This window comes from Solea senegalensis, linkage group LG2 (assembly GCF_019176455.1).
Source record: "Solea senegalensis isolate Sse05_10M linkage group LG2, IFAPA_SoseM_1, whole genome shotgun sequence".
Classification (NCBI taxonomy): Eukaryota; Metazoa; Chordata; class Actinopteri; order Pleuronectiformes; family Soleidae; genus Solea; species Solea senegalensis.
The window spans coordinates 12,795,050-12,808,094 of record NC_058022.1 but is presented as its reverse complement, the minus strand read 5'-3'; the positions used below and the strand labels follow the sequence as shown (position 1 = coordinate 12,808,094).

At 44.1% G+C, this 13,045-nt stretch overlaps 1 protein-coding gene across 1 annotated transcript; it reads right to left on the bottom strand.

The window, feature by feature from the left end:
- Positions 1-112: 112 nt before the first annotated feature.
- Positions 113-2,182, bottom strand: LOC122765517 (inversin-A). Its single transcript, XM_044019814.1, has one exon. The coding sequence runs from the start codon at positions 2,069-2,071 to the stop codon at positions 482-484; it is 1,590 nt and encodes a 529-aa protein (XP_043875749.1). The 5' UTR covers positions 2,072-2,182; the 3' UTR covers positions 113-481.
- Between the last annotated feature and the right edge of the window lie 10,863 nt (positions 2,183-13,045).

Sequence of the window (13,045 nt, the reverse complement as noted above, 5' to 3'; positions counted from 1 at the left end):
GTTGACATGGTTCATGTATTTCTATCTCTGTGCGTGGGCTCATTCATGGAAAAAAGAGAATTACATATTTTAATTTTGTACAAATCAATAAATGATGCATATTGAAGCCGAGTCTAGTGGTCTTATAAAGTATTTATTTATTTTATCAGGCATGACTCATACAGTGCAGTCGCTGAATATGTTTAAGCAAAAATACAAACAAGGTCTCCTATAAACACAGAAGCGATATCAAATACACTGATTTCCATCTAATATAAATGTTTTATATTTTCCGTAGCTCACACACTGACATGTTCATTTATCTCATAGATAGAATAGTAAAACTGAACAATTTCTTTTTCATTTTTATTTAGAAATATAGGAAAAAATAACAAACTGCAACATTTGCAAAGGAGTATTATTCACCCCCCGGTAAACAGAACATAATCACCAAGCAACCAAAGATGCATCATCAGGATTTGCGATTTCTCCGTCACTCGCTCTAATCGAGGGTCGACTGAGACGAGAAGCTCTCAAACTCACACCTGACTCCGCTGATGCTGTCCACGCTCGGCTGGCTGTTGACCTGCTGGTGCGTGTGCGACAGCGGGAAGGTTTCCGAGCGAGACATCTGGCCTCTGCCTTTGGAGGAGCCCGACGAGCAGTCAATCACCATCCTCATGAATTCCGGTGCTGTGAATCGACGCATCAGCCTGGTGCCCAGGCCCATGAAGCCCGGCGTGCGTCCGGGGATCTTCTCTGACTCCATCTCTCCTCTGGCAGTCAGCAGTTTGCTTTGCCTGCCGCTCAGGCCGAAGCTCCCCCTCTTCTGCTGCTCCCTCCTGCCTGATGACGCTCCGTCATTAGCCTCTTCTTTCTGTGCTTTCACAGTGTCCTCGACCGCTCTCGCAGGCTGGCACTTGCCGCCTAAAAGAGGCTTTGGCACTGACGCCGTTTTGTCAGCGCTGCCCCGAGTGTTTCCCTGACAGTCCGCCTTGTTTATGAGGCATCTCTCGTCCTGCAGCGAGGCTCTCTTTAATTTGCTGGCTGGCAGGCTCACGTCGCACACGTCACCCTGATAGGACTGCTTTCTACTGTTCAGTAGGTCCACGTTAAACGACTTTGCTTTTCCCCAAAGGAGAAAACTCACTGGTGTTTGCTGTGGGCGTCCTTGGCTGACGTCCTTCTGGCTTGGCTCAGTCAGTGTTTTAGCTCCTCGTAGCTCTCTAAGTTGGCAGTTTTGCTGCTGTTTGGCGCTGAAGAGGACACCGTGATCACCCTCAGTTGGGCTTTTCTCTACCTGAGGAGGAAGAGCCCTGAGGCGGTGGTTTTCTTCCGGAGATTGGCTCTTGGGGGAAATGAATCGGCTCCACAGCGCGTTGCTGTCTCCTATCTTCAGCTGCCTCTTAAAAACCCCTGGCAGATGGTCCTCACTAGTCAGCTGCTTGGTGAACCGCTCCAGAACGTGCTTGGGGAGCCTGTTGGGCTGCCGTCTCTCTCCTTCGTCAGCGGCGGGAGCCACATCAGCAGCAAGGGCATCGTCGGTGCCAACACCTCTCCGAGAGGAAAAGTTCAGAATCTGGACACACTGGTTGTGACCAAAGAAGTTGGCCACCTCGCTGGCCGTGTGGCCGGCATTATTGATCTTGTCCAGCCTTAGTCCCAGTCTTTTGAAAGCCCGCACCAGGAACTCCAGAATTTGGCTGTGTCCGGAAAAGGCCGAGTACATGAGAGCGTTGTTACCCCACACGTCGGAGATGTCCGGGTCTGCGTTGAACTGCACCAGAACCTTGACCACGTCCAGGTGACCCATCTCACAGGCATGACTCAGGGCCGTGCGTCCGTCCTCGTCCTGGCAGTTGACCTCGGCACCTCGCTCCAGCAGCAGCCGGGTGAACTTGACCCTCGGTCCGGGGTCTTGCAGGCAGATGGCGTACATGAGCGGGGTCCGGCTGTTCTCCGTCTTTGAGTTGATGATGCGTCCGTCCAGAGCGTCCAGGATGAAGCGCGCGAGGTGAACTTTACCACCGTGCATGGCCTCCAGGAAGGTCTTGGTGCCAGAGCCCTGGCGTAGATCTTTCGGTCGCATCATTCTCGAGCAGCTGCTCGTGGAGCCGAGAGAGAAAGGGACAAATAGGTGGAGAAAGTGTGCGAGGCCGTCTGTGTTGACAGCGAGTGCCTTTATTCAAGACTAAGACTCAGAGAGGAGCTGCCAGTGTTTTTATACCTCCCTCTTCACATGCCCTCCCCACGTTTCCTAGGAAACAAATGTCTGAGGACCATTATGCAGTGGCAGCATCCATTCAGCCCAAGCACTCCCTGCCTGGAGAGAAAAATATGCTATTTGAACAGAATAATCACCCAAGGAGAAAAACATGAAGAGTATTTTTATGCAGGGTCTGTGAGGTTAACTTAGATACACAATTTGTATATATCTCTATATATATTTTTTAATGCATATTAACTCCGGCTGTTGGTAACAAAACATTGTTATCTGGACACTAATTAAAGGTTTATAAGCAGACTGAGAGCAGGCTTTGTGCACTCTCTTCAAAGAGAGGGAGAGGAAAATGCTTTTTCTCTTTTATTCGCCTTTTAAATGCTGCATCCATCATCCACACGTTGTAACACTGTGTGCAACAAGTGGAGATTATTCCACTCCAGCGTGTTTTGACTTTCTCAAGGTTTTATAATAATGACTCTGCCTGAAGGTCTTTCTGCCACAGAATATAATACATTAAAAGAAGTCCATTAGGGAAAGGTAGAAGGGTGTTTTGTTTTGTTTTGTTTTGTTTTATTTTATTCCTTATTACACCACCTACAACAGGCGTCCTTGGCGACTAGATAAGGTTCGACCACATGAGTGCAGGTGTACATACACACCTGAGATGGTGATCTGATCACGCTCGTCTCACTTTAGGAGCAAGAGCTCAGCCGAACATTGCTGTTCACATGAGTTGAGAATAATATTCCAGGACGTTATTTGAGTTAAGATAAAAAAAAATACAATAAAGCAAATAAAGCAGTTTGACTAATCACTCCCCAAGACTTTTAAAAGACTGTCTGTATTTATTTATTAATATATAGTTATTAGGATTAGTGAGAGTTGGTGTGAACACTTATTTAAAGTGTGTTTTTCATGCACACAGAAGCAGGGGCTGATGTTGGGAATGTGTGAGTAAGGAAAGGAGTAAGAAGAGAAGGGAAAAAGTTCAGTGAGAGACATGTTTTACTCCTCTTCCTCTTCTTCTTCCTCTTCTTCTTCTTCTTTATCTCGTTGATTAGTTCATCTTCACTCCTCTTTGCCTCCTCCACCATCTTAAGCCTTTGCTCTTCATCTTCTCTTCTTCCCTTCATTTTGAATCATGTGTTCCTCTTCAGTCATGTCCTCGTCCTCCTCCTCCTCCTCCACCCGTTCTTTTTGTTCTCTCAGAGACTCTCTTTTGGGGAGTGAACAGGCACGGGACGTCTTCAATTTCAATTTCAAGATGGTTTTCCATCTACTGGTTTCCATTTTCCAGCAGGGAAACTTTCTCCTCTAAAGACTTATTTCTTCTTCCAGACTTTGATCTGCAACACTAACTGACGCACTGTAAACAGAGTTAATGCTTAAAACCCTAGTCCCAAACTCAGCCTCACACATGTTTGTAGACTTATCTTAGATGTCAAACTCAAACTATGTTCTGCTGCAATAAACATAAACAAACATGAGTCTGACTGAACTGAACTTGTGAGTGCAATGTAAAGCTGAATCTAATTAATAACCAAAGCAATAAACCCAAATTCATAAATTATCCTATTACATCAAAATGAAAATGTTCGCTCATGTAATTTCAGTTTAAACTCGTTATTTGCAAATGTCACATTTTCCCATTTGAATCCAGAGAGTAAGGGAAAGTATTATCTTAGGTAGAGAAGCGCGATAAAATGATATCTATTTATTATTCATTTATTTGACATGTACTAAATTAACTAAACCACAGTGAAAAAAAAAAATCACCATATTTCGTGTCAAGGCTTGGGTCTAAAAAAGCAACGGGGGGGGACACTTTCATGCAGCTGTCTCTCAAAATTCAATTTTAATTGCTAATAAAAATCGCAGCGTGACCAAAGCTGTGACAAAACAGCGGAGGTGAGACAAAAGAAAATATTGCCAGGGTTCATCGAGCCCACAGCGGGTCTGCACACACACACACACACACACACACACACACACACACTCTCTGCTGTCACTTGCACGAGTCCGATCATCAGAAACCATGTTTGTGCCGCACTCTGTAACAGCACGGCTGATAAAACTCATCTTAGAATTACACACACCATAGACGCAACAACTTTGAGATAAAACTGACTAAAAGGGCAGAGCGTAAAATAGTTTTGAAGACTTTGCTGATCGCCCACAAACACACTGGAGTCGTCTGGACGTTGTACGTCATCACAGGCTCGGCACAGCACGGCACGGCACGGCACAGTTGTGTTTCCACTAGCATAGTAGCTGAGGCGACACTATGCGTGACTTCACCAGACTGCCGGCCACTGATTGGTCAGAGTGCCGTCACAGGACAGAGACGTCCGACACAAGAGTCAAGCCGAACAATGCCGAACTGTAGATCAGTTAAAAAGACTTAACAATCCTAAAAACGTGGGTTAATCTCCAACAATTAGGCAGGGAAATGTCTAATATCTCAATATTTATCAGAGTCTGGTGTATTTAGCGGCAGCGCTGCTGATCACGATCCCTGCCGCTGTATTTCAGAGGAGACTGGTTCAGACGTCCGTGTTCCAGTCATGGAGGAAGCACTGAACAAATAGTTTCAATTAACTGAGTCACTCGTCACTCGTTTGTGTGTAAAACGAAGTCACTGCAGTTTCAGTGCCAAGTCGAGGTGAGACCACAGGTGGAAAAGGTCAATGGTCTCTCTCTATATAACCTTTAATCTAATCTTTATTTTTATCTCATGGGCAAATGAGTACATTTTTATCATGGATATAACGCCCTATAACATCCCCCTGCATAGAATGTGAGGAATGTGATATTTACATTTATTACTTCACGCCCAGTAGTGGCTATTGATTAGTGGCAGTACTTAGATACTGATGAGAGTAATAGCTGGTATATTGTCAAAGACCGCCACAAATCATGATCCACCTCCTCTGTGCATGACATCAAACCATCTCACTGTCCATTCACTAAAAGTGTAGACTGGACAGAAATGTGGAGGAAACATTGTGAATGTGAATGAGCTGCCGCCGTGACACTCACTAATTGGACAGATGTATGCAATAAAGAGGAGATGTCATGGTAAATACCTGATCTCCCATTCATTGCCGGCCCGGCTCAGGCAGGAGCCAGTTTGAATGTCTGATTAGGAATTAAAGCTCGTGTCAAGGTAAGGTGTTATTCACGGGCCTAAATGGCTTAATTAGTCACTGGGGAAACTGCACTTTCAGTGTCACAAAATCAGCCAAGTCTCTCCAGGTTCTTTGAGAAAAACCTGAGCGTTGTGCTAAGTGGAAACACAGCCCTGTGCTAAAGCCCTTTAGTGACTAACACCTGGTGTAGGAAATAGAGCTCACCTGGGACCGGGTTGAACAAGGCCCACTTAATGTGACTACATATACGTTTAACCGGTGAATCAACATGCCCTCATCCTCCACGGACTACTTCGTCTTCTCTCTGTTAATTGAGCGCACCTGAAACATGACGTGCTCCCAGGGATCACCTGTGAAAAACACTTTGTTTTCCATCCCGTTTGGCCATAAAGAAAATAAAAAGGGTTCAATTAAGATATACTTTATATACGCAGAAATATCAAAATCAACGGCCCTGTGTCCTCACAGTCATGTAACATTTTAACACTGGCAGCTCGGGTCATTTGAGCAGCGACACCTCCCGCAGGGACAAAAAGCACTAAATTGACGCATTTGCATTCAGCGAGAACAATCATGTCTGTGTGTCCGTTCACAGGCCCCCGTAATGCTCTTTGATTTGATACACAGTGGTCTGAGGTGGAATGGGGATTTCACTTGCCCGATGTTCCAGGAAAGAGGCAGCAGCTGGCCCGCTGTCACCGTGTAACCATGGCGCGTTGGTATCATCGCTCAGGACGAGCGAGGCTCACGTGGTCGTTGCATAAAGGAGAGCAGATGTGTTGATACACAGTAGAATATGTAAAATCTGGTGTCTGCAGGGCTGCCACTAATGCTGATTTTCACAATTGATTTCATCTGTAGATCAACTTGATTAATCGAGTATGTTTGGTCTGTAAAATGTCATAAACCAAAAAAATGACGATCATCCTTCATTTCATCAAACTAGACTGACATATGACTCAAATGCAGACACCAGACAAAGTTGGGATGAGGCAAAAAAAACCTCCGAAGGTTTCAGTACAAAGGTCGTCAACCCTGAAAGTAAAGTAACAAACTCTCTCAGACTGAAAAAAGTCCCCCAAACAAACACAGATCAGGTCAGGTCACACACAACGACATAATCCGATAAATGACGCTGGTGCGTTCACTGACACACACGACAGACCCTGGAAGGAACTGACAGGTGAGCAGAGGATAAATAGTGAGGTGGGTAATTGAACACAGCTGAAACTAATGGGGGGGAGCTTGCAATCAAGTCAAACACAGGAAGTGAAGTCGTCTGAAATGAGAACGAGCGTGAGTTAACAAAATAAAACAGGAAATGATCCAAAAATAGTAACAAAAATATTACCGCTTTAAATAAACTTACATACATAAATGTTTTACTTTATTTTGCTTCATTGTATATTTTGATGATATTTTGGGAACATAAACGTATGTAAAAAAAATTATTATTATTTAAAAACAAGGTCGGTCAAACTATATTTAATTGGTTACAACCAGATTATAACCAATTAATGAATGGATTGTCACTAAGAATGAAAAATGTGAGTCAACTGTGGATCTGACAGGTCTGTAAAAAAAACATCATCCAATTTATTTGGATCATGATGCTCCTCCCCCTCCCTCCTCCCTAAGCACGTACGGCAGAAAAGGTACCAACAACAGGTGTTCGTTGCAAATGAAAGATGGGGAAAAGCTCCTGCCAAGAAAACGGCTAATGCAGAGCGATCCAGGACCAGAGTGAACATCGGTGCTGCGTTTGAACGGTGGCGACTGCCGAAAGCCCAAGTATCCAAAAAATAGCGTCACCGAAAAGTACCGTACGTTACCGGAAAAAGTTGCTCTGGTGGCGTTTCTCCAGGGTCTCCAACCCTACATTGAATCAGACGTGTCTGAGGGAGCGCTTGATTGTATACACCAGCAGCACAACACAAGTGAGGGTGGAGAGGGTAGTTTTGATTTGAAAAGGACAGACAGCGAGGCAGACTGAAGACATAGCAGCGGCAGAGCTGGATGGGAGAGGATAATTAGAGTCACAGGGTTGCAGCTGAAGACCTTGACAGCACACCATGAGCTGCCTCTAATGTGTTATTGGCCATGAGGCGGGTCCTTCAGTGCCTCTGCTCCCACTGCCCTCATAAATTATCACCCCGACTCAGGCTCAGCCAGATGGTTAACAGCGGCGTCCTGCTTCAGCCGTCAGATTTACAGAGCTTTAATATCCGTCCTCTATCTGAGACACTTTGGACAACAGAGAATTAGCACCAACAGTGTGACTTGTGTTATTTTACCACAATGATTAGGGCAATGACAGTAATTGAAGAGGCAAAGCTCTGCAGAGAGGGGAGTGTGAAAATGGTGACAGAAATTGTGCCTGCAGTTGATGAGCCAGTGGACTTATTTATAGAAAAAATACTTAAGATTATTTGAATAAAGATTAATTTTAAGGTAAAGAATTTGACTTTTTCCATGTTTATCTGAAGACACACAACACGTCTGAGATGTTCCAGTTAATCAGACTTGTCACTGGTTTCCTGTTGAACAGGGATCATCATCAGCTGAGATGCGGAGCAGTTTCCCATGAGCCACCTGTGTCCCCCTCCTTAATCTCCCAGATGTGATGGAAATTCTTTCCGTGCGATGATGTGAAAGAAATACAGGATGAGAGCGCTGCCTCTCCATCTCCCACCTGACAGGCCCCCGGTTTGTGACCTTGCCAGCCCGCTCAACACTGACAGCTCAATAAATAGAACAAATGGATAACAAATGTATTTTGTTTGTAGTTTGATGGCCACACTGTGCAGTGATGGGCAACACTCACAGTCACAGGCAGAGGCAACACTGAGACGCGGCATCAGCGAGCTGGGCTCGGTAGCCACACAAGACCGCGCTAAGACCAAGCTCAATGTTATCAATGCTTGTTTTATGTAGATATTGCCCTGCTCCAACACACCTGGTTGAAATAAAAGCCTCGTTAGCAGGCTTTTGCAGAGCTTTGATGACAAGCTGACCATTTGAATCAGGTGTGTTAGACCAGGGGAAACATCAAAAACATGCAGACCTGTGAGTCCCCAGGACCAGGATTGAACATTCCTGCTATAGAAACCACAAGACATAGTCCATGGGTCTTGGTTCCACTCAAGGGGGCAAAATCGAGCAATATTTTTTGAAAAGGTCCATAAAATGTGCATAGATGATATTTTGATATGATAACCCATCCTAAGTGGTAGCTTTGTGACAGCACATGAAGTTAACCACCCCATACAGAAAATAGGCCTCCCAGCATGGGTGCATATTCTAATTTATGTTTATGTACTCTTCTCTTATGTTAAGTAGACTTGTGTTGATAACTGTTAGCCAAGGACAGAACTCATGTCTTTCATGTTGCATTAGTTTTTAAGCTAATGGCTAAAAATAAACTGTTTATGCTCGTTATTGCGCCTGCATCCATGTTTAGTGGAGCTGCTCTGCGCATCGATCCGTGCTCAGCCAATCGAGGTGCTGTGATGATGGTCACTCGCAGCTCGTAGCAAAGTTTGACCTTTATGTGGTTTGGACAGAAAGAGGTCAGCAGAGCAGCGAGGGGGAAAAAACAATCAAATCAATACAATTTTCATCCATCACAAAGCGCCTGTGTGTAACTGTGTGTAGCTGTGTGCAACTGTGTGCGCCTCCCTAAACCACCAACGAGGAACGCATGTTTTCAAAGCTTCAAAGATTCAAAGCTAAAAAAAAACTCTCTTTTGGCGTTCTGCGCATGCAACAAAATTTCCTCCCTGGTCTTTGACCCGGAAGTAGAAGGAGGCGACTTTATAAACTGCAGCACTGTTGCCGTACTTTCTTTCAGACAACACATCAACCACTAGATTAGATGGAACCACTATTTCATTTGTGTCACGATTAAAACGCACAGCGGGTCAGAAACATACAGAACCGCAGTGTGATCCATCTCACCGTCCACTGTATGTGTTCCTGTGATGTAAAAGGTCTACGGGAAACTGATTCAATACACTCTCGCTTATAGGGAGATACAGTCCAGCGCCGCCTATGGAGGCAGACAGCCAATAAATCGATTATCTCCACCTCATGTGAACTCAGACTATGAAAGTTGTCTTTGTCTTTAGTACCACAGTGTTTGTTTAAGGTGGAGTTCAATGTGCAAAGTACCGGCCCAACCCTGTAGGCTCAAGGTTCGTCTACCATGGCCCAGCAAGCTGGGAGACGTCTGCAGTGAGGTCTTTGTGCTGTAGGTTTTATTGCGGACTATCCTTGTCCTTGTCAACCTCACATGGTTTAAGCCCGCCTTCTGCAGTGGTGTACAAACATGTGAGAGTTTGGATGGATGGATGAGGGCCACTGGTCCACCCTCTCTATCCAGAACCAGAAATATTGGTTGGTTTATGTTTGTAATAAACACTATAAATCTTCTGTTTTTTGTTTTTTTTTCCACATTTAACAAACATTTTCAGTGTGTTTTAAGACAGTGTTTCCCAACCCTGGTCCTCAGGGAACACTCGCCTGCTACAACACACCTGATTCAAATCAGGCATCTGCAGAGCTCGATGACGAGCTGATCATTTGAATCAGGTGTGTCGGGACCAGGGTTGGGAAACACTGAATGTAGACCTGATGGATAAAGACCACATAAGTCAAGTCTCTGTGAAATCTCTGCTCTTCCCTCACTTCTGTTTTTAACGACCCTGAAGCACACGACGATCTGTTTTCTCCCACTCGCTCTCTGCGCGGCGCCCGCGTCGCTCTGCATTCACCGTCTTAAGTGCTCACACTCACTCTTAGCGCGTTATGTATTTCTTTAACACGCGGCGGGCGCACAGTAAACGGAGTTTCACATGAAACACACAAGACTTATGACTTTGCTAAGAGGCACTTGGTGACTCAGCGATGCATAACATAAAATGCATGACAGCGTGGGTGTGAGTGTGGCTCATGAGGTTTTCACACCCACTATTCTGTCAGCTGCTGCCACATGGAATAGAAATGCAAAAAAAAAATTAAACAAATGAATAGAAATGTAAAAAACATTCAAATGGGGATAAAGCGATGAGTCAGATACCCGCGATTTGGTATCATTTATTATTTATTATCGCATTATTGACACATATTGTCACTGCACGCTGTATAGGTTCACAAGAAGATTTAGTCATTTTGTTTAAAAATGTCTTTCGCTTACTGTTATTTCATCTTTACTGACCTTTACTCTGCAGAATGACAGAGTTTGTCCTTATGTCGCTGTTTCCACTGCTCGTGAAGGTGGAAATAATAACTATCCTCTCTTTAGATGTCTTTGTGGTAACTTAATTCTTAATGCGTGATCTTGGAAAAAAAAGAGGACAAAATAACTCACTCAGTGAACATTTTTTGACAATTCTACAGCCAAAATAAATCAAAGCGTCATAAGAGGGTCAAAGAATGTTGGAAAGATTTAAGCTAATGTATGTGTGCAGAAATGTTACATACTATATCTTTAACTATTTAATTTAGATGGTATTTGGCTGTTTGAGCAATGTCAAATGAATCTAGTATGAGCATGAAAAAAAATCATATTCAACAGTGCCGTTATGCCAATCCAAACACAGCGAATCAGGCAGCTGCACGATTACATAATCATACAATCAGTTGCCAGGGTTTTGAAAAGGACTCCGCAGTGCACCTGGTCCTCTTAGCCTCAAAGTGAGACAGATGCTCTCACCCTGGAGAGTTTTGAGCTGTAATGGAGAAATCATTAGACTGCAAGCTTTCCAAACGGTGCAGTGCAGAGTAAGTCACCTAAACCTGCACCTGATCACTCTGTGTGTGTGCGTGTACTCTGACCTTGTCCTGTCGTCCTTGTGGAAAGCAAAAAGCCTGATGAACTGGTTAAGTTTAGGGCTAATATCTGAAATGGATGCATGATGGATGAATAATTTGAGCAGGTATCCTCAACACATGCAGGGCCGACAGAATTTGCATCTGTGAGAGGGCGGCGGCGCAGGCTCTCAGCGTTCATGTATGGTGAAGAGGAGAAGGCGGCTGACTGTAGGGACACGAGCTTCTCGGAACACTCCACCGGGACTGCTAATAACCGCATGGTGACTCACATGGCGAATCCATGACTTTAATGGGGATTGTGTAACACGTCCTTGAACGCAACCCTCACTTCCTGCAACATGTGAGCATAGCATGTGCAGAAGACGTGATATTTCAGTGAAATCTCTTCACTTGGCTGCGGCCTTGACTGTTTTAAAGGCAGCATGTAGCCCCCAGCATGATCCAGCACACACACACACACACACACACATGCATTCTGCGCACCTCAGCAGGTGGTGCATACGTGGGTGGTGTGGGCGCTTAATATTCATCCAGGATGGCACCCACTCCAAGTCAAGATGGACTATAGATCATGACTCTCCACCTCCTGTGCGAGGAAGACTTGCTTCCTCTTACAAGTGCGAGGAAGAGGAAGAGAGAAAAGAGACGAGTGAACGCTGGGTATTTCACTTCTGTCCTTATTCTTCCTTGTGTTTAAATCCACCAGGCAGTTTCTATTCTCTACTACTATCATTGTAATCCAGGAAGATAAAGTGGGACATTATTAAGGATTATTGACTTATTGTTTGACTAAGCACAGACTGCGACGGACAAAAGCCAAAGCTGTTTTCCTCTCCACTGCCAAGCTCCAGTAGGACTGTGCTGGTGATGAGTTTGTCGTGCCTTCTCAAGTGCAACTGTGTCTTTAGATAAGTGTTGTTGTTTTTTTTAATGCTGACATGATTCATTTGCTGTGTACTAGTGTGTAAACTTATAGTTTACTGCTCTACTGTGTTGTTGTTCTGACCTACAAAGTGACTGCAAATGTGAAATAGCTTTAAGCCAGGGGCCTCAAAATGATCGGCAAATTCAGGGAACTTCTAGGCTGGTCAGGAGTGGACTGGTCAAGTCCAAAAAGTAGCTTTTTAGAGATAGAAATTCAATGCACATCTGTAAGGGTTTGTTTTGATGTATAGTTCACAAAAAACAACATATATATGATGCAAAATTAATCTGTAAATAACAAAAACAGACAGGAATAAAAATAGAATCAAAACAACATGTAGACTATAGTAATTAAAACACTGGACAAGCTTTTAAATGATTAAATATGGATTAAAAATGATTACAATATAACCTAATGTGTTATTGTTGTTCACTGTTGGTCAGTTTGGGCCAGTTTTCATTACAATTTTAAAATAAGTGTAGGGTCGCAGGACGTTGACTGGGAGTATGAGACCCCTGCTTTAAGCTATAATCTGGTACAGTGCACTCAGTCTCATAAATAAGCCACTTTATTAGGTACAGCTGCTTATAACTGCCCATTACAACACAATTATAGCTGAAACTTAATGCATTTAGTCATGTAAACAGGGTCAAGTCAACGTGACTTTAAACACAGCATGGTTAGAGAGGAGGATGTGCATATTTCTTAATTTGCTGATCTGATTTTCCACCACACAATCATCTCTAAGGTTTACAGAAACTATCCATCCATCTTCTATGTGGGTCTCAGCTGACATAGGGCGATAGGCTCTCGATAGACAGTCCATCGCATCCACCCTCACACTCAAACCTATGGTCAATTAAGAATGTCTAATTTGCCTAATCCGATGGACTGTGGGAGCATGTTTTTGGACTGTGGGAGGAAACTGGAGAACCT